The sequence below is a fragment of the Lathyrus oleraceus genome, chromosome 5, assembly GCF_024323335.1.
Source record: "Lathyrus oleraceus cultivar Zhongwan6 chromosome 5, CAAS_Psat_ZW6_1.0, whole genome shotgun sequence".
Taxonomy (NCBI): Eukaryota; Viridiplantae; Streptophyta; class Magnoliopsida; order Fabales; family Fabaceae; genus Lathyrus; species Lathyrus oleraceus.
Genome location: NC_066583.1, coordinates 52227187 through 52250189, shown reverse-complemented (window position 1 = coordinate 52250189; position 23003 = coordinate 52227187). Strand labels below are relative to the sequence as shown.

Sequence of the window (23003 nt, the reverse complement as noted above, 5' to 3'; positions counted from 1 at the left end):
AATCAGGTTTAATCCATTTGTTGCCCAAGTTTAGTGGTCTTGCAGGTGAAGATCCTCACAAACATCTGAAAGAATTTCAAGTGGTGTGTTCTACGCCACTGAAGCCTGAAGGGATAACTGAAGATCATATCAAACTTCGAGCTTTTCCTTTTTCATTGCAGGGTGCAGCAAAGGATTGGATATATTCCCTCGAGCCAAATTCAATTGCAAATTGGAATGCTCTGAAAAAAGTGTTCCTTGAGAGATACTTTCCTGCCTCCAGAGCTGCCTCGATAAGAAAAGAGATATGTGGTATTAGACAGGGTAATGAGTCTTTGACCGAATATTGGGAGAGGTTTAAATAGTTGGTATCCAGCTGCCCTTAGCACCAGATCACCGAGCAGCTACTCATCCAGTACTTTTATGAGGGGTTGTTACCGATGGATAGGAACGTTCTTGATGCTGCTAGTGGTGGAGCACTTGTCGATAAAACTCCGGCTGCTGCCAAGGCTCTAATTGAGAATATGTCACTAAATTCCCAACAGTTCACCACAAGAAATAATTCTGTCCAAATAAAGGGTGTGAACGAAATTCATGTATCCTCTCATGTTTCTCACTCCGACAAAGCCTTCGAAAATAAAATGAATGAGCTGAAGGATTTAGTGCAGCAGATGATAGTCGTAGGTAAGGCTCAAGCAACCCAACAACTTCAAACACCACCAAGGTTATGTGGCATTTGTACCTCTTCTGATCATCCTACTGATACATGTCCTATTTTGCAAGATGATAAGCCTACTGAATTACCTCCAGCTTATGCTGCAGCCCTTTACAACCAAAGTAACAACCAAAACCGGTACAACATTCCCGACCTGTCCACTAATAAGTACCACCCGAGTTGGAGGAACCATCCAAACCTCCGATATGGAAACTCACAAACGAGCCAACAACCTAACCCACCTCAAGCGGCTGCCCCTACACCTTCCGGACCTTCTTCAGAGGAACTTGTTAAACAAATGGCCGTCAACAACCTTCAGTTCCAACAAAGGACCGATGCTAGCATCCAGAACTTGAACACGCAAATGGGACAACTTGCTACTCAAATGAATAACATGAAAGCCCAAGGGTCGAACCAACTTCCAGCCCAAACAGTTATCAATCCAAATGGTCCTAATGCTAACGTGAGTGCAATTTCTTTGAGATCCGGAAAAGTTACAGAATCAGCCCTTGAAAAAAATAAAAAAATCATTGAGGTAACTTCTGAACTTCCTACTTCTGAACTGTCTGCTGAACCTCCTTCTCCTTCTTCTGTTGTGGTCGAAACTGAAAAAATTAAAGAAAAAGAGCACGTACCACCAGTCCCCTTCCCACATAGAGTTCTGAAAAATAAGAGAATTGAGGAGGGAGACAAAGAAAGAGAGATATTAGATGTTTTCCGAAAAGTTGCGGTAAACATCCCGTTACTTGATGTGATTAAGCAGGTTCCTAAGTATGCTAAGTTTCTGAAGGATTTGTGCACCAACAAGAGGAGGATGAAGGGAAGTGAGAGAGTCAATTTGGGAAGGAATATTTCTTCCTTTATTCAGCCCCGACCTTCATCTGAAAAATTTACGGGCGAAGGGAATGTTTCAGCCCTCACTATTCCGGTCTTGCCACAAAAGTGCAAGGACCCGGGAACTTTTGCTATCCCTTGTACCATCGGAAATAGTAAATTCGATGACTGCATGCTTGATTTAGGAGCGATCATTAATGTTATGTCTACTTCTGTTTATAATAACCTTTGTCTTGGTCATTTGCAGCCTACAGGTTTAATCATTCAGTTGGTGAACAGGAGTAACACCCGCCCTGCCGGCATAGTCGAAGATGTCCTTGTTCAAGTTAACGATTTAATTTTTCCTGCAGATTTTTACATTCTTGACATGGAGGGAGAAACAAGGTCCAGCAAAGCTCCAATCATTTTAGGAAGACCATTCATGAAAACGGCAAAAACTAAAATAGATGTTGATGATGGAAGCATGTCCATGGAGTTTGGCGACATTATCGCAAAATTTAACATTTTTGATGCCATGAAACATCCTTTGGAGGAACACTCTGTTTTTCGCATTGAGTTGATTTCTGAATTAGTTGATGACACTTTTTCTCATTTATTTTCTCTTGATTTTTCATCTGGTTTTGATGATGTTTATTCATGCTCTGATTGTACTGACACTAACCTTTGTGTTGTGTGTGCTGAGATTGATGCTGCCCTGCAGGCTGACGTATTTCCTACAGGTGAAGCTGTCGCCGATGAATCTGTTTTTGTAGTTGATGCTCTTGATGTTCCTGCTGCCCCAAGCGCCCCATCCATCGAGCAGCCCCCGTCCTTAGAGCTAAAGGAGCTCCCTGAAAACCTGAAATACGCTTACTTGGAGAGTAATGAAAAACTCCCTGTTATTATTTCTTCTAACCTTGATTTCGATCAAGAAAACAAACTTTTGCAGGTTCTGAAGAAGCACAAAAAGGCAATCGGGTGGACATTAGCCGACCTTCCAGGAATTAGTCCTTCCATGTGTATGCACAGAATTTTACTTGAGGATGGTGCGAAAACAGTAAGGCAACCCCAAAGGAGGCTTAATCCTTTGATTCTCGATGTCGTGAAGAAAGAGGTAACCAAACTCTTACAAGCAGGTATCATTTACCCTATCTCTGACAGCAATTGTAAGCCCAATGCAGGTTGTACCTAAGAAATCTGGACTTACAGTTATCAAAAATGAAAAGAATGAACTTGTTCCCACTAGAGTGCAGAATAGCTGGAGAGTTTGTATCGATTACAGGAGACTAAACCAGGCTACTAGAAAGGATCACTTTCCTTTACCGTTCATCGACCAAATGCTTGAACGACTAGCTGGTAAGTCACATTATTGTTTTCTTGATGGCTTTTTAGGTTACTTTCAGATTCATATTGCACCGGAAGATCAAGAGAAGACCACTTTTACTTGTCCTTTCGGTACTTTTGCTTATAGGCGAATGCCCTTTGGTCTTTGCAATGCTCCTGGCACTTTCCAGCGTTGCATGCTTAGTATTTTTTCTGATTTTATTGAAAATTGCATGGAAGTCTTTATGGACGACTTCACTGTCTATGGTTCTTCTTTTGATGCATGCTTGAGCAGTTTAAGCTTGATTTTAGAAAGATGCATCGAAACTAACCTTGTTTTAAATTATGAAAAATGTCATTTTATGGTTGAGCAGGGAATTGTTCTTGGTCACATAATTTCTGAAAAAGGAATTTCTGTTGACCCTGCTAAGATTGATGTGATTTCTACACTACCTTACCCATCTTGCATTCGCGAGATTCGCTCTTTTCTTGGTCATGCAGGTTTTTACAGGCGTTTCATCAAAGATTTCAGCAAGATAGCTCTCCCGCTGTCAAACTTGTTGAAGAATGACGTCACTTTCCACTTCGATGACAAATGCAAACAGGCGTTTGACTTCTTGAAGAAAGCATTGACCTCCGCTCCCATAATCCAGCCGCCTGACTGGACCCTCCCTTTTGAGCTTATGTGTGACGCTTCGAATTATGCTGTTGGGGCTATCCTTGCACAAAGAGTTAACAAGGCTGCCCATGTTATTTACTATGCTTCTAGGACTTTAGACTCTGCACAGTCAAATTACACTACCACTGAAAAAGAACTTCTAGCTATTGTTTTTGCTCTTGATAAATTCAGATCTTATTTGCTAGGTTCCAAGGTTGTTGTTTTTACTGACCATGCAACTTTAAAATATTTGTTGAAGAAGCCGGATGCAAAACCGAGATTGATTCGGTGGATGTTGTTGCTCCAAGAGTTTAATGTAGAGATTAAAGACAAAAGTGGAGCTGAGAACTTAGTGGCTGACCATTTGAGCAGGATAGAGAGAGATGAAGATCTTTTTCCTATTCAGGATGACTTTCCTGATGAGCAGCTTTTAGTTTTACATGGTATTACACCTTGGTTTGCTGATATTGTTAATTATCTTGTTGTTGGTGTTTTTCCTACAGGTGCATCCAGATCACAGATTCATAAACTCAAAAGTGATGCCAAATATTATGTTTGGGATGATCCATATCTTTGGAAGTTTGGTAGTGATCAAGTTATTAGAAGATGTGTCCCCGACTATGAGATTGAATCCATTTTAAATTTCTCTCATGCGTCTCAAGTCGGAGGACATTTTGGCCCGCAAAGAACTGCAAGAAAAGTCCTCGACTCAGGCTTCTATTGGCCAACTGTTTTTAAAGATGCTTATAAGACTTACCGCACTTGTAAAGAGTGCCAGATAGCAGGTACGAACATCACTCGCAAGAGTGAAATGCCTCAGCAACCTATGCTTTTCTGTGAGGTATTCGATGTATGGGGAATTGACTTCATGGGTCCCTTTCTTGTATCGTTTGGTTTCCTTTATATTCTGCTTGCTGTTGATTATGTCTCAAAGTGGGTAGAAGCTATCCCCACTCGGACTAATGATTCTAGAGTTGTTGCAGATTTTGTCAGGTCTAATATCTTTTGCAGGTTTGGAATACCGCGAGCTATCATCAGTGACCAAGGCACTCATTTCTGTAACCGCACCATGGAAGCTTTGCTCCGAAAGTATGGAGTTGTGCACAAAGTCTCTACTGCATATCACCCACAAACTAATGGGCAAGCTGAGATCTCAAACAGGGAGATCAAACAGATTTTAGAGAAAATGGTGCAACCAAACAGGAAGGACTGGAGCCGTCGTCTAGAAGACGCACTTTGGGCTCAGAGAACAGCTTTCAAGACACCCATTGGGATGTCTCCTTATCGACTTGTTTTTGGTAAGGCATGTCATCTTCCTGTTGAGATAGAACACCGTGCCTATTGGGCGGTGAAAAGTTGTAATTTGGAGATGCAACAAGCAGGTATTGAAAGAAAACTCCAATTACAACAGTTGGAAGAGCTTAGATTAGAGGCTTATGAAAGCTCTAGAATTTATAAAGAAAAAACTAAGCACTTCCATGATAAAATGATTTCTAGGAAAGAGTTTTCTGTGGGCCAACAGGTTTTATTGTTTAATTCCCGCCTTAAGCTTATGGCTGGGAAACTTCGATCCAAATGGATTGGCCCTTTCGTTGTTACTAATGTTTTCCCTCATGGTGCAATAGAAATTAAAAGTACAGGTACTGACAAAGTCTTTAAGGTTAACGGGCAGCGTCTGAAGTTATTCTATGGAGGTTCGGTGCCTGAAGATGTCGGTATAGAGGAGCTTTCTTTGGAAGCGCCTAACTACACTGCAACTTGATCAGGGAGTTGTCCTTTCCTTCTCTTTACTTTAATAATTATGTCCTTTCATTGAGGAGAATGCTTGTTTTAAGTCTGGGGGAGGGAGACCTTTGTTTTTTTTTGTTTTTTTTTCCAGTTATTATAATAAAAACAATTTTTTTTTTGCATCTTTTTGAAAGTTCTGGGCTATAGTCTAATTGGGGATTAGTTTGCAGAGACTTGGGAACAGTTCATAAGATCGATATCGTTTTAACACCTTGAGTCTCCCAAATATGGAAGTCGAGTCAGATACTTGTTATGGAATAGTCTTGAGTTCTCGTCCTCTAATAGCTTTTAAGTAGTTTATCTAGCAGTCAGCACCATCTAGAAATCACATGCTAAGTAGTTGAGCTGATGCAAATAAGTGAATGATCCTGTGCTATAAAAAAAAAAGAAGAAAAAGAGAAAAAGACAAAAAGTGAAAAAGAAAAAAAGAAAAGAAAAAAAATGTTTAATTCTAAATTGTTGAGAAAAAAAATGGATCATAGTCACTAACAAGCTCAGTTACCATGTGTGTGAATAGATAAAGGGCTTAATGTGATTGCACTAGAATGAAAAAGAGTGAAAAAAGAGGACGAGTAAGTTAGACTTGGGCATAACGACAGGATTTGGATTGGTTTGTATAGGAGGGAGCCTTATGACCGCACAATTGTGGATTAGTGTTCCTACGATATCCTTAGTGTGTAAGATTAGTACATATCGATGAAAACTTAACCGAAGAAGACTTGTAGCCTGGAATGAGTAGCTATTGATGTGTGTGTGCTTTCTTTGTTTTATTTCAATTTTGCTCGGAGTGCAAAAGTTCAAGTCCCGGGGAATTTGATAAGTGCATATTTATGCACAATTCTCCTACTTTTTACTTAGGCATTTCTTTATTTTATTTTGTTTATTTTTATATTTTATTATGTTTTCATATTTTATTTTATTTTTAGTTTAATTTAATTTTCGCACTTATTTTTCAGCTTTAGCAGTCTGCGTGGAAACGATCATAACTGGAGTTCCGGGAATTCGTTTGAGGCGTTCTAAAAATCGCCGGAAAGCTAAGAGAGAGAGCTACGACTTTTGTGTTGGAGTCGAAGTCAAATTCGGAGCTCAAAATTCCAGAATTTCGTTTCAAGTTACAGCATTAGAATTTTATTTTAGTGTTGGGTCATGTTGTGGGCCTGGGTTATATTTTCGACCCAGTTGGGTTTTGAACCGGATCCACTTTTTATCTTTTTAAGGAGAACGTGTGTACTGTTCACGGGGGACTATTCACGCAAAAAAATATTGTTGAAGCTTGAAAACTCATGGAGAACTAATCCTCTTTGGACGGATTCACTGTACTCAGGTTTCAAACTTTGAGATTGTTATGATATTTACAATTTAATTTCTATTTCTTTCAATTATATCATGTGATAGTTGTTTGCTTAATTCAATTATCATATAGTATATTTGATTTAATTTGAGTGATCTGTGTTCCTAATTTTAATCATAGATTAACTCTGCTTAACTGTTAATTTGCTCTATCATTTACCGTATGCTTAATCCGGCAATAGGAACATGTTTTCATAAAATCTTCCACGCTTGTTGACTGATTTTTTCATCAAATAGGATAGAAGTCCCGCTTGGGAAATTGTATTTTCACCGGTCGATGATTAGTAAGAACCGAGGCAGTGGATCCGTTACTTTAATCGCTTATTTCACAACAACTTATTTCAGTAATCAATTATTTTAAGTGCTTTTTCTTTATCGGAAACCTAAACCAAACCCCCCCTTATTTTATTACTGTTATTGATTTTCCCACAAGAATCCTTGAGAGACGATATTTCGAGTCATTGTCGCTATATTACATATTTACAAAAACCACTCGTTTTTGATCCGCGAGCGACCGCGGATCACTTTTCATAAACATTAGTCATAGGTTTGAGTTATCATAGTGGTTGATGTAAACCTCACCTTATCCTTAGTGATCGGACTATAAGTCTTCCATACTTATTATAGGGCTAACCCCTCACTAGTATGTTGAATCTCTCCTCCCATGTTGGATTGTTGGTTTAGGTGTAGTTTTCTCCTTTTGATAACAAAAGACCTTAAGGCTTTTGATCAAATCAATTCACCAATCTTTGAGATTTTTACCCCGAACTACGAGGTTTTGATCCTACCTTTGTGATGATACGTAGGCAATGGGTTCATCCATTCAAACAACAAAAATTGTAAATATAATCTTTTCTTTTCTCATCCCCCAATCCTTTGCACATAATTTTCACAAATACCAACCTACAACACACATTTGTAAAAAGAGGTTCTCTTAGAGTACTAAGGATGTTTTGGGTGCGTAAAACCTTCCCATTTCATAACCACCCCCTTACCTAGATCTCTGACATTTTTATTAGTTTTTGATTTGATAAAACTTCTTACTTAATTTATGTTCGCTTTTTAACCTTTCCTTTGGATAAATACAAGTGCGGTGGCGACTCGAATTGTATGTTTACTTTTGGTTTAGTCAATAAGCCATAAGGTAACGAATACCCCGCTACAGGCGCATTATTGAATAAATATTTCCCTTGGCCATAACTAACTCTTTTGTTGCGTTTTTTCCTCTGCACCACAAGTCAATCACCACAAACTGCATTTGCCTATCCATATTATCTTGCTACAGTTTCGGCGCTATCGTCTCTCACTTCCTGATGCAGTTCCGTTAGTCTTTGCTTATGGACATCATCGTGTTATCGCAAACCTCTTGGTTGTACCACTGTAGGAACGATCGACTGCGTCAGTCTATCTGGTGTTTTTTTGCAATCACAAGTGTGGTGTCTATACAACCACAATTGGAGAAAAATAATGTGAAGACCTTCATATTGTACGTTGTACTAGAGGCCTTTAACATTGACCTTTTTGACAATCGGCAAGGTCAGTTCATTCTCCATACAAATTCTCGTAAACCTTTCTCTATCTACATTCAAGGTGTTAGCATCTACCTTAACAAGATTACACACAATAAATGCCAAACCAAGAAGGACACTTTCATCACTACAATAAATTAAGCTTTGGAAATCAAATTCAAACCGAAGTCTTCCACACCTTTGTGAGAGGAGATGCAAAGTCTAGAGTGCATCGAGCCACTGTCAAATATTGGTCAAACAACATGCAGGGCCTTCTGACACAATTTTCTCCCTATCTGCGAACAGTTCACACTTGACCATAAAGAAACCATTGTCAGCGTCCATGATCTCAAAACCTCTAGTAAGTTTCCATATATTCTTCAACCTATCATTTATAAATGGCATCCCACATTCTTCCTAAGGACTTTAATGATTAACACCTCCTTCCCAGGATTTTAAATTTCCTTGAATTTTTTTCTCATCCATCGTGACATTTGACAATAATCAATTTCCTCGTCTAAGAGAGACTTTCATAAATGTCTTTTCAATCACGTCCATTCTCTCCTTCACACTATTGGTTCCTTGATCTTTAGTAAAAATATCCTGATACGACGATCTATAAGACTTAAACGCCCTTTTATAAATCACTTTTCAATCATGTCCACTCTCTCCTTCACCGATTCTCTGATCTTCGGTGAAAATATCCTGAAACGACAATCTATGAGACTTAGACGGACTTTTATTCGATGGCTCAACCCGTGACGACGACGTGGAAACAACAAAAACAAAAAACTCCATGAAAAAAAACTTCTCCACCCAAATATTTGCCATTAGGTTAGAGATTTTTTTTAATTAAATCATTAAAATCTGATTTACCATCTTTGCGTATGGATAAATATTTTCTGTAATTTCCTACGAAGTTCAACTTCTTCGTTTTAGTTTAACCTAGCAACACATGCATCTGTGATTCAAGCACGCGCCGGTTCATCTTTCGTATTGGGATTATTCTTCACCATCCCTCTTCCTTCTACTGTGATTCTTCAGGTTACTCTCTCCACACTTTTTTATTTTTTATTTATTTTCAAATCTTCATTGTTGCGGGCGCAAAACCCCCCGCGACGGCAACTACTTGCGAAATGCATCCGAGACAGCCGTGTCAGTGATGGCCGCCGCACCTTAGCGGCCAGCCGCCGCAATTACGCCACTATTGGCCGTGATTAAACTACCTAGGTTTTAATAGTTGTATGCTTGAATCGGTTAATTAATTAATAATGTTAAATTGATATTGTAGTCACATTCAGTTTCAATGACTAAGAGATCAAAGAAATCAGAGTCAAATAGGAGAGGAAAAAGAAGAAAGTCATCAGGTGGTTTTTCACCGTTGGATGCATCTTCTTCCAGTGTTGTGTTCCGTTTGCTATGTCCTGCTACTAGAATTGGTGGTGTTATTGGTAAAGGCGGTTCGATTATTTCACAAATTCGACAAGAAACTGGCGTGAAGGTTAAGATTGAAGAGCCTGTGCTGGGTTGCGAAGAAAGAGTTATAACTTTTTTAAGTTCTGATAAGGAGACCGAAGAAGGTAATGCCGAGCCAGGAAAGGAGGTTAATAATAATAATAATGATAATAATAATAATAATAATAATAATGATGATGAGAGTGAAAACAAGGGGAAGGATGATGAGGGGAAAGATAATGGGGATGATAATGAAGATAAAGATTCTGTTTCTGTTGAAGATTCGCAGAGCGAGAAGGGGAGTTCGAATTTGACTATTCTGAAGGCTGTGACACTAGTTTATGAGAAGATGGTGGAAGGAATAGAGGATATAGGGGAAGGTGGTGATGAAAGTAAAAAAGCTTCATACTTTACTTTAAGGCTGCTTGTGCTTTCAAATCAAGTTGGATGCATTTTGGGAAAGGGTGGAAGCGTGATAAAGAGGATGTCAGCGGATAGCGGGGCACAGATTCGGATCCTTCCCAAAGAAGAAATTCCCACGTGTGCGACGGATTCTGATGAGCTAGTTCAGGTAAATATCTTTGACACTCTCTGCACTATAACGGAGAAGGTGTATATCATTATTATTCCATAAATAGTTGTTGTTGCTTTTTCAAATGTTATTAGATTTAACTGTCTGATGTGAATTTTATCTGAATGCGTTTTAGTAGTTTTAGTGAATATACACACTAGGTGGGGTCGGCTACATGGATCAACTCTCACCATAATGTTCTATCTAGGACCATGCTTCTATCCAAATCATTAATCTCGAGGTCTTTCTAAAGAAGTTATTAAGAAAGACATTGAGATTAATGATTTGGATAGAAGCATGGTCCTGGATAGAATATTATGGCGAGAGTTGATCCATGTAGCCGACCCCACCTAGTGGGATATGGCTTTGTTGTTGTTATTGTTGTTGTTGTTGTTGTTGTTGTTGTTGTTGTTGTTGTTGTAGTGAATACACACAACAAGCAGTTGGAGAAAAAGTACGGGTTTCCATTAGTTGATATCTTGATGCATTTTAATTTCTTTTAGACGTGGTCATGCTTTGTTTCATGTTTCAACATCTCTTTCATTCATGCTATGGTGTAGATCACAGGAGGAGTAGAAGTTGTCAAGAAAGCTCTTCAGTCTGTTTTTCAGCAGCTTTTGGATAATCCATCTCGTGATCATGAATCTCTCTCCACGAACCTTACTGGGCCGTCGTCTCATTCTCATTCCTTTGGTCAATTCTCACAAAACAAACGAACTTTTGCTGGTCAAGGAGCACCTTTTGCTACCGGGCCTAATGAAATTCCTGTTTTCCATTCTGCTCCAATGATTCCCAAGTTTCATGAAGGCCCCATCCGTGGTCGCATGAGGCTTCCACCGGAAATACTTACTTTCCGTTTATTGTGTCCTTCCGAAAATGTAGGAAACTTAATTGGTAAAGGTGGATCAATAATTAAGACCATGCAGCAAGAAACAGCTAGTGAAATCAAGGTTATAGAAGGCAATCCGGGTTCAGAGGATTGCATTGTCATCATATCTGGTCCAGCGGTATTGTTCAACCTTCCCATTTTCTCATTTGTGCCATTGTTGTGGAGTCACATCTGTTTTTTTTGCTGATATTAGTTTAATAATTGCAGCACCCAGATGATAGAATATCACCTGTGCAAGAGGCTATATTTCGTGTGCAAAATAGAATATCCAGGGCTATTCCTGATGCCAAAGCGCAAAGTATGTTAGCAAGGATCATTGTTTCTTCCAATCATATAGGCTGTCTCCTTGGGAAGGGTGGTTCCATTATTGCTGAAATGAGGAATTTATCAGGTGCCCATATTCGTATGTTGGGAAAGGATAAGGGTCCAAAGTGTGTTTCAGAAGATGATGAAGTAATCCAGGTTCAGTTTCTACCGAGTCTGATATTGGTGTATATTTAAAATCTGTCACTTTATCCCATGTGGTATAAATTTCATAGTAATGCCGCTATCTTGTAATTATTGAGATGAAATTAAACCGCTCCTATTGGTATTTGGTAGATACAATACACGTCAATATGACCTATATAGAAATTAAACTACTCCTATTGGTATTTGGTAGATACAATACACGTCAATATGACCTATATAATCTATAACAGAATAACCGTTATTTCTCGTCAAATCATATTCTTAACTAATATAGCTTTTCAACTGTGAAGTTGGAATAACTGCCTGATAATTACATTTACATGGTACTCATTTATCAAATATGTAAATGACGGAGATGCGTGCTTTGTGATTGGTCTATACTGATTTAAACAATTTTTTATGAAGTATTATTTGATGATTCCAATGGTTGTCGCTTATCCTCTTTACAGGTAAGTGGAGAAATCGAGGCAGTGCATGATGCTCTTTTGCAAATAACAACAAGATTAAGAAATCATTACTTTCGAGATGCATTTCCGTCTGCTGATTTTCCTTCAAATTCTGGATTTCTGGATCAACATTCTTCGTTCCCACCTTATTTGGGAAGGCGGGGACTTTCACCTCCCAGAATGTATTCTGACCTAGGTCCGCCACCTCCACATGCTGGTTTTCCCCTGGATGATCACCCTCATTTTATGAATAATATGTATAGACCAGGCATTCCTCCTCACATATCCGAAAGGAAGCCTTGGGGTCCTAAGGTATTTGACTACTTTTGTTATTGTTGGCCTGTTGGTACTAATTTTGTTCTGCCCACTGCCTTTGGAGCATATCCCCTGGTGACTTATATTTAGGCTGTCTTTTATCAAACAGTTGATCTATATGTTGAAATTAGTCTCATTGAAATTATTAAAATTGAAGTTCCTTGTTGTATGAAATATTTCATTTGAATTTAACTTCGTGGATCTATTTAATTTCATATACCACATAAGGTTATTGCTGCATCCCTATAAAATTTCACTATAAATAAAATTTCACTATAAAATTTCATATGGTACCACATATCAATCTTTAGGTGCAATTAGTTTAAACAAGATATTTTCCCTTACTGATATGGGTATTAATTGTTTGAGTTAATCATATTGGATATCTGGTTCTAGGGGCTACTTGAAGGACACATGGGCTTGCCAGAATTTGCAGGGGGTCCTCGAAGAATTTCTGGATTTGCAGGGTGTGTATATCACTGTCAATAATTTTATCATCTTTATTATTTTTCAAGTTTCCTTCTGACTCTTTCTCTAACTGTGTTAATTACGGGGTTTTATCATGCAGAGGAAGCCTACCAATTATCACCAGTACCACTGTTGAAGTTGTTGTTCCCCGAGGTCTGGTGCCTGTAATATATGGAGAAGATGGTGAATGCCTGAAACAAATACTCCAGGTGAGGCCATTGCATCTGACAATTGATGATGTTAATTTTGTTGTTTTTGGCTGGCTGTTGAGGACTTTTGTGCTAATAAATTCAAATAGTTGCCTGAGCTACTCATACATGGACTCGCGATCCAATATTTCTTCACATAAACTTGTGCGTTAATAAATTTTCACGTAATACACAAAAGGGTCCTACACCCTGAATGCTGTGTTGAGGTGAGCAATTGTGCTTGTTTCTTGTTGAAAAGGACTGTTACATTTTTCTGTTTTAACTGGAAAACAAATTACAGGATGGTCATGGGGTGGTTATTGTTGAAAATTATGAAATCATTGTATGATTTTAATGATTGACATTTACAATGTCATCTACACATGCAGATATCTGATGCAAATGTTACTATTACTGATCCAAAACCTGGAGCCGCGGAAACTAAAATTATAATATCTGGAACCCCGGAGCAAACTAATGCTGCACAAAGTCTTATTCAGGCATTTGTCATGATTGAGGGGGAGTCTGGTTGATCTATCCAATTGGGTAATACACTGAATCATTTTGTTTTTAAAGTCTGGCAGCTGTAATTGAGCTCAGTTTTTGGCATAATATTATTTCTCCGGATTATAATCTTTAGTAGGAATGTACGGCATTTAGTTTGACCTATTTGTATAATGTTATCCTATAAAACTATGACTATGCTCCAGCTTTCTTTTTATGTGCATTTAGTTTGACCTATTTGAACTTAAATAACATCCTATTTTTGACATTTTAATTATGTCCTAGATATATGCCATTTGAATCTCACTGAAAATCTATGTCAAGTGTTTTGAGGTTTGTAGAAGAAAGCTGTTTGGAACCTAGGGAAAAGAAATGAGAAATTCATAGAAACATTAAAATTACAATTTTATTGAGAACTAGGTCAAGTGTTTTTATTTAGCCCTATAGAAAATAAGTTGTTGGAAACCTTGGGAAAAGAAGTGAGGAATGGATAGAAACAATCTAACTAACAATTTGGACGGAAGAAGAAATTGTATTATTGATTGAAAATATAATTATTATGTAAGATAAACCTAGGGGTTAGCCTAGTGGTGAAAGCTTGGGTTCTGAGAGGTTCGAATCCTGGCAGATGCAAACATTTTCTTTGTTGGGCCAAATTCATATGGGGCTTAGATCTCGCTTTAAACGGGACCCCGAAAGTGGTTTTCTTGAATTAGTCGGTCGCTGGATTGGATATCAAGATTTAAAAACAAATTATTATTCGAGCATCCTATGTATTAATGGGCATCACATGAAAATACAAAAATGCTCCTAGAATACGGAGGTGCATCTCCCGACGCACCTTAAGTCAATAGAAATATGACTTAATGCGAAAAAATTACGACGGATCAATAAATGTTTAAAATTGGTCTTTTAGATGCATAGGGTGTGTTTTGAAATATTTCGGAGATGAATCTTCGGATTCGTGTTTACAAAATATGTTGGTGTGGTTCAGTCGGGTGTTTACAAAATATGTTGGTGTGGTTCAGTCGGATGCACTGTATTTTAAAATATTTTGAAAATGTATCTCCAGATCGTAACTTTTTGACTTAAGACAAGGATAACTAATACCTATCTATATTGGTGTATGGCGAAGAAATGCAAAAGTAGTCGAGGGAATTTTTTTTCTGACATGAAAAAAAATGAAATTCTGTGCATACTGATTTAGATGCTTATTCATGCCACAGAATAACAATTTTAAATAAAAGTCATTTTTTTCTGACATGAAAAAAAATGACATTCTGTGCATACTGATTTAGATGCTTATTCATGCCACAGAATAACAATTTTAAATAAAAGTCATTTTTTTTCTGACATGAAAAAAAATGACATTCTGTGCATACTGATTTAGATGCTTATTCATGCCACAGAATAACAATTTTAAATAAAAGTCCTAACTTTCAAACGTAGGGATTATTCATGCCATATATATACACTGCAGCTTGGTGTTATGTTCTTTCTTCCATAATCACCTGATAACATTACATATGCGTGGAATTGCTGGTGACTTATTAAAAAAAAAGCGAAAAGTTACATAGAAAAGAGAACAATATAGAACAAACAGAAATAAGTATTATTGCTGAGCTTTGAATGGCTGGTATTTTTTGAGATCATGAGCAAGGCCTTGGATGGAACCAGCAGCCGAGATGATAGAAACGACGAGGCACGCCCAGCTCAATATCTTCAGCCATGTCCATGTGAAGGAAAATCTTTGCATCTTGGACTGCTTGATGTACATCTCTATGGGGAAATAAACCGTTAATGGCCAAAAGGAAAGTGAACCAATCAAGCCTAGGAAGTCATTGAAGAATGGAAACATCATAGCTATGAGAGAAGTGACAGCAACATATGATGTTCTCCACACTACCCTGAAGAAGTTCACATATAAGGTTCCACATAGAGGAACATTTATAGCATGCTCTCCATTTACAAATTTGCTATCCGACCATTTTTCCTTACTCTTACTTTCTACGAATCCAAATATTGGTTGACAGAAGACCTAAAAATATGAAACACAAACACACCCCGTAAACAATAGAACATTACAGAAGAAGAAAACAGGTTCTGTTCAAGTTGTTTGCTTACCTGATAAGCTCCAATCAAGTGTACTGCTATGCAGACGTTGGCAAAATCTATTAGCCAAAACGGCTCGTAAAAGCCGAACCCAGTGAGGAAATTTCCCGGTGCATCGTTTCCAAATGCTGCATATCCTAAACAACCACACAACATATAAAACATTGTTGTAGTCAAGATGCCAATCATACTTGCTCTTTTCATGATTTGGTTCTCTGGAGGGCTTGATTTCAAGGTATCCTGTAGAATGGGACCCAAACATGAAACCAAAATATCATCATTTACTTGCCATTAATCAGTTCCCACCATGCATGCATGCAAAACTTAGAAGCTACTATAACTACAACACACTGTTGAAATTAATGAACCATTCGTGTAGATAGATATATTTGCATTAATTACGCACGTGAAATTTAAGTTTTTTGTCTATAAAATACCAACACCATTTTCCTTATTATGAATAATGAAAACAATACATTTATTAAGACATAGTATTTAATAACATGATAACTTGCCTGTATCTCAATGAGCACATTAGAATAAGCATAAGCAAATGCAATATCACCAATAGCTTGAAACATCCTCCAAACTTTCTCAGTTCCTGTAACATCCACCCCAACTTGCACCCCTGTTAACGATGTCCTTACAGCAGGTCCCCCACCTTCCCATCAAACCATCAAATCATTAAACCATATGCATCTTAATACTGTTAGTATAATAATCAACACTAACACAAATTAGTTAACGTAATATGTAACTAATTACCTACTACTTTAGCTATAGAGAGACCTAACCCAATTGCGGAGTAAGCAAAAGACATAACAGCTGCAACTATTGAGAGCCATGAAAGCTTATGGAAATTCGGTATCTGACTTAGCACAACTTGAATGCAAGCAAATATAATCATGAAAGGATTATTTGATATATAACACTTTGCTTCATGTCCATGTTTATGATAGCAATTCGACCTCTTCACAGCCCTATAAAAAATAATAATAGTTCAAAAAAAATTCATTGTTACATCATACATACAATATAAATTATTTCTGTAAATAATGAATATACTTACACCATACTAATCGAAGCAGTTATCGTGTAACCGATAGTTACACCGATGAGATTTATATATTGAGCTAATCCACATAGCTGGAATTTTCTTCCTCCTAAGACAGATCTTACAACTTCTGAGTAAGTGTAGTTTCGTTTGCCATGAACAGGATCAGGTGAACGATAGGAATCAGCAAGAAGAGTGGAAGTGAAATAAGTGATTAAAGAAAAAGCTAGTAGAACTGCTGGACCAGCAACCCAACCCATTTGAGCTATTGCCCATGCAAGTGATAAAACTCCTGAACCTATCACTGCTGTTATGATGTGTGCACTTGCAGTCACCCATGTACCTTCAAAATTAGCATAAGTTAATAAGTTAATTTAGTTTACAAAATAAGTTAATATTATGATGAGATACGATAATGATAATAATTTGAAAAAATAAATAAATTAAACGTAGATACAAATGTCTTTATCAAAGGTGTCGATGACATATTATGTACCAGTTCTTTTGTCTCGTCCATCATCGTCAAAGTTTTTGCCACCATCGATAAAAGCTTCTGGGGTGTCGATGTACATGCTGTTTTTCTGAGTCATCTTTGAGTGTGAAAGAGATTTGGCCAACGAAATGATAGAATGAAAGAAAGAAAAGTGATAGTTTGTGAGAGAAAGAATGAGTGGTTAAATAGAGAAAAATATGAGAGGTGAAAGTCAAAGGGGAGTGTGGCACATTTGGTCAAATCAACTACTAAAAAAAAGTGAACATTTTCTTAATAAAAAAATTTAAATGGGTGTAAAATGTCTGATATTTTTACATGTATAATATAAATTTTATATATTGGTTACACGTATCAGACACGACTCAGACAACATGATACGTTTATTCTTAATTGTTTGTGCTTGATAGTTGATTAAACTCTGTTCTATTTTTATTATATAAAAAAAATTATATTTTAATTTTATTATATAACCAATAATATATTTATAATGAATTGTTTGTATTTGGTTAAGAGGTTTCAAGTCCACATTATGAATTATGAATTGAATCATCTTGTATGAACAAATAATTTGTTAATAAAAGTGAGTTATTGGTTTTGTAAAAAGGACAATATAAAATAGAAAAAGTTGAATGAGGGGGTAATAGAAATGGTGGGTTGGAAGTGTGGAATTTTTGACACGACTATGAACCATCGAAGGTGGCAATTGCATGAGGGTCCCACATAAACCCTGATTTTGTTTTAGTCCATCCATTTGGAGAATTTGTATGGTAGCCAGTTATTAGGGTTTTTCATGAAAGTAGCACAAATAAAGAAAACCCTCGCCACCATGCATGCCCCCTCCAAAGCACTAGATTCCATTCACTTTTTGGTCTTATTGGCTTTTTGTTCTTTTCTATACTAACACATACTAGTACTATACTTATGTTTATGCAACTCTTTTAGAAAAATAATCATGTCAATTGATTCCAAAATCCGATAATAAGATTTTTATGTTATATTTGAATTTATTAAAAGTCGCTATAATATAGAGACGTGAAGATGTCTTTATAAATAAAGTTAATTCTCACTTATCTTATAGAAATAAATTAAATTCAACTACACATTTTTAATATGATATTAGAGTCTGATTTAAGATTCGGTGAACCATCTGCTATCAAATTTATATTATCGGACCACTCACCATTTATTTCTATGTTTCAGATGTCTAGTTATGAACGCGAAGCCGTGTGTTAAAAGTCTAACATCAAACAAAATACACTCTCCGATCATTATTATAAGAAAAATGTGATTTTAAATCTTGCTAACTAATATAAGCAAAATTCATTAACTTTCAAACTAATTAATGATTACTACTTTTGATTTAGTTCAAAAATATTTAATGTTGGTAGTTGATTCGTCAAATATAACTAGGAATATTATAGTAAATTTCACTTTGGTTATACATGAAATCAAGAAAATTAATTATCTTTAACTAATTTTCTTAATTAATGTGAAAATAATTATTTTTTGTTTATAAATATGATCAGAGGGAGACAATCTTTATCATACTAGTCGATTTTGTAGGGAAGAGTAAAGTCCAACCATATTTTTTAATAGAACTCATTCTAAAAACTCGTTAATAAGATCTTTACGTTAGAGTCAAACGCACGTTCTTGCGAAATATGAAACAATTTCTTGTTTAGACGACAAACTTTTGTTAAGAAATAAAAATATAGATGATGTAATTTAACTTGATATTCTCTTTGTTCATTCCACAATGAGTGATCCAGTTGACAATTTCACAATAATTAAAAAAAATAGAAATAAAAGAGAGAAAATGACATTTTTTACTAAAATATCATTTATTAAATATTGAGAATGATGAAATTAAAAAATATCTATTAAAAATTAAAATGATCATTTATTTTAATACATTTTTTACTATTTCAATTGAGTCATTTATTATAAGACACGATAAATTTATTTTAATATACTTTTTATTTCAATTAAATCACTTATTATAATTCTGAATATCAAAATCTACAAAAGTCAACCTACACAAATTTGGCTAATATTCCTTCCGTTTTTTATTTTTCACACACGTATTAAGAAATGTAATAACTGTGGTATGAAAAAAATAAATTATAATTTTTTTTATAAAATTGTTCTTCATTAATGGTATTAAAAAGATAAATTGACATAATTGAAAAGAAAGTGAATAATAAATATTAAAGGATATAATATAAAAAATAACATTAATAATTTATTGATATTATAAAACTATTTATATCATGATATGAAATATTTTTCTAAAATAATTTATAATAAAAAAATGGAGATACTACATGATATGAAGATCGACCTAACTTGTGAAATTTTGTTTGTATACAAGAGGGGCAATGATGAAGATCATATAAAGTGCATTATGTATCTACATTTCATTGGTTCCAACCTCGGAGGCAATAACACACGATTAATTAAATACAGTACTTTATTTCTTTTCAAGAAAAGCATTATTATTATTATTATTATTATTATTATACTAGTATTAGTATAAAGAAAGGAAAAGAGTGAGCTTAATCTTCACACTTTGATGCATGTGCCCCTAGTTTTCATGAGCCCCAAATGGATGGTCTTTATTCATGCCTATGATCTGGATATAGTAGCTTTAGCGGTGAATGGTGTATAAAAGATTTTTATTAAAGTTGACTTTGGAAATTTAAATGGTCCATGTCCATTAACTACTACTATCATAGTATCTTTAGTACCTTCAACATATTTTTAGTAGGAATCATATTGGAATCTCTACCATTGTGTCCCATCTTAAGCTTTTTTAATTATGAATATTCACATTTAAGGATGGACAGAATTACTCTACTCTAGGGTGTTCAAACAAATTTCATTTTATTTATTCTTTTATCAACTCAAATTAGAGACACCTCGAAATAATATAATTTTCTAAAAATTCTTCGGTGACACCTAATAACATGAAAGATAGTTTAGAAATTATACTTTAGTAAGTCGGTAGAAAACTCATTTAAAAAAAATTATTTCGTTTATAAATTTATTAATAGTTTGAGTGACTTCCACGTATCGTTGTGTTTTTTTTTTGGCTTTGTATGTGTTATGAATTTGAGAGATCTAACTTTGTTTGATTTCTAAATTATGTGTTGTATTTTGTTTTTGTTTTTTGGACTATGTTTTCCTAGTTGGTGGTAGTTGGTTGTCTTAACTTATTTTTTCTGTTGGTTTTATGTAGTAGATTATTTAATTAGGTTTTTTGATGTATAAATTAAAATAAAGAAAAAAATAGACTAATTTTTTAGGGTTCATGTTGCGTAATTAGGTGCTAGGATGTGACAAGTTCAAGATGAGGAAAAGAGTGAACCATGAACTTCTAATTAGAAATGATACAAAACTTGATAAAAAAAATCAACACATTGGTCGCCTTTGTGGAGAATCAGTGATCTCAAGTTGACCATTCATATATATATATATATATATATATATTATTTGTCGATGGAAATTTCGATAAAGTTGACACATAGAAATTTGAGTGTGTAATAGACAAATGTTTTATGTATTTGTCTACTACATAGTCTAAACCCTATTGTTCTTGATAAACACTATTTAGATAAATCTCTCTGAGGTGAGTCAAGAGAGATCACAGTCATTCTGTATGTAGATGATATCAGTAGTCTCGTTTCCTTGTTTTGAAGTCTCTTTTTATACTCGTCCATTCATCAAGGGTCATTTAAAGGACGCCCCTTCAGATCCCACATTAAAGTGACATTTGGTAACGTCCGTCGTCTTCCCTAACTCTCAAGTAACGCCTCTTCCATCAATTTTTGTAACTCCGATGCAATCATGGAGATGTTTCGTAACTGTCGTATGTGACTGTTCATGTTGCCTTCTAACACCTTCAAGAGACCGAATCTGACCTGCTCATCTACTAGAGTCATTATGAGACCGGATCCAACTTGCTCATGTCTTGTAATAATGTTCTTCTTGACCATGATCCAACTTATTTAGGGTTATGAAATCCAACTTGTTTGCTCCTTCGTACTCGGCTGCAAAAGTCCGGTCTTGGAAGTTCCGGGATATACATAAGCCTCTCGATCACGAGGTCTAATCGAATTGAAGTGTTCGAATAGGAAAATCTTGGAATTCCTTCTTCCTTTATCCGATTACCTATTCGGTAAGTTACCGTGTGATAATGGTTTAAAAGATCAATAATGACAATTTTCCTCTCTCATTGTCATGATGACTTTTATGGGAACCCTAACTTGTCATCATGATTTTAGTTCGATATAATTTCTTGACTGTTGTAAACTTATTTTCATAAAAAGACTCCTTCTTCATTTACTCTTTCACTTAACTAGTGACCTCTCTTTCAAGTTTTGCTGACAAGTTTCCTTTTGCTTCCTCTGTCAATCGTTCTTTTGCAAGCTCAAGCCTCGGGTATTATTTTTTCTACCCTATTTACTCTCTTTCCCTATTTTTTTTACTCTTTTGCTATGGTTATAATACGATATTATGATGATTCAGGAGAGTTCCCGATTTCTCTTACTACTCACAAGAGAAGAAAACTCCGGAACAAATGCATGAGAGAGTGCGAGGGCCATCGGAATCGAGTGGATTTTGACCAAATTATTAGGGAAGTTTATGGTGAGATCCCTTCATCTAGTAGTAAAACTGACTCAGAGTCTTCATCGTCGGGGTTCGTAGATACTCTGATGGAGACACCATGATCTTTGGTTGATAAAGAGGTTCTAAGTTATGACTATATCGTCATTGATGACAACTACATTTTGAAACTTTGCTTAGATAATCAGGTTACCTCTATCGGGAACGAGGATGAAGTTGTGTTAAAGCGAAAAGAAACAAAGAGTTCAGACAAAATTACGAAAGCGGTTAGGTTGTGTATATAATCCCCTATTTCTCTATTGTTGATGTTTGACGCCTTACATGAATAATCTCATCACTATAATCCCACGACGAATTAACAAAACCGCTATAACCAATCCCTTGCGATATAACTCACTAATCACTACTCAGAGCTTCCTATCCCTAATCCACTAATGTAAGCAGGATTAGGCGATGCAACAGAGCATTAATTCACTAGCCACTACTCGGGATTTCCTAATCCCAATTAACCAGAGTAAGCATAATAATTCCCATAGGTCCAACACATAAACTAATTGGTAGTATTCCCTATGTGCCCAAAATCAGATTAAAAGAGTATCTCACATAAAAATCATTACGAACAAGAAACAATGGAATAAAATTATAAATTAATGCATTCATGCAAAGTCCAATCAACATATTATCCAACAATATTGAAATAGGTTCATCACAAGACAATCTAACCTAGAGGACTTTAGCTACTCATAATTCAAAATACAATACCAAAAATAATTGAGGATAATTGCATATAAGATTCCTTGAAGGATTTGCCTCAAATGACTCCAAATACTCTAAAAAAATCACTTGCGATGTTGCAAAATCATACTCTCTATCCCAAAATGCGTAACCCTTGAGAAAGTGTAGAAAATCCCCTTTAATAACCTTCAGAATGGACCAGAATGCGTCATAAAATCTCATAAAAAAGTTATTTTATTTTATTTCTTTGTTCGAATCATGTTTTGCAATAATTCAAGAAAATCAAACAAAACTAATATCCTTTAAAATTCTAACCATCTTGTTGATTCTTTCTTAACTTACAATAATCTAATCTTTTTGTAATTATATCTAAATAAATAGTAATTTTTTTAATCAAATTTCATTAGCAAAACCATAAATAATATATATATATATATATATATATATATATATATATATATATATATATATATATATATATATATATATATATATATATATATATCAAAATTTCACTCTTGACCAAAACAAAACCTGCTTTA

General features: G+C 35.6%; 2 protein-coding genes and 1 pseudogene across 2 annotated transcripts; 2 read left to right on the top strand and 1 right to left on the bottom strand.

Annotated features, from left to right (window-relative positions):
- Positions 1 to 419: 419 nt before the first annotated feature.
- Positions 420 to 5250, top strand: LOC127078674 (uncharacterized; annotated as a pseudogene).
- A 3682-nt stretch (positions 5251 to 8932) lies between these two features.
- On the top strand, positions 8933 to 13658 carry LOC127083886 (KH domain-containing protein HEN4). Its single transcript, XM_051024245.1, has 8 exons — positions 8933 to 9178; positions 9426 to 10160; positions 10721 to 11167; positions 11257 to 11511; positions 11970 to 12278; positions 12678 to 12748; positions 12850 to 12958; positions 13327 to 13658. Exons 2-8 carry the CDS (start codon positions 9441 to 9443, stop codon positions 13468 to 13470), a joined length of 2055 nt encoding a protein of 684 aa, XP_050880202.1. The 5' UTR covers positions 8933 to 9178; positions 9426 to 9440; the 3' UTR covers positions 13471 to 13658.
- Positions 13659 to 14874: 1216 nt separating this feature from the next.
- LOC127083885 (amino acid permease 6) lies at positions 14875 to 17271 on the bottom strand. The gene is made up of 6 exons (XM_051024244.1): positions 17104 to 17271; positions 16623 to 16950; positions 16319 to 16533; positions 16069 to 16214; positions 15566 to 15793; positions 14875 to 15479 (listed from the first exon to the last, which is right to left on the bottom strand). Exons 1-6 carry the CDS (start codon positions 17195 to 17197, stop codon positions 15054 to 15056), a joined length of 1437 nt encoding a protein of 478 aa, XP_050880201.1. The 5' UTR covers positions 17198 to 17271; the 3' UTR covers positions 14875 to 15053.
- Positions 17272 to 23003: the final 5732 nt, after the last annotated feature.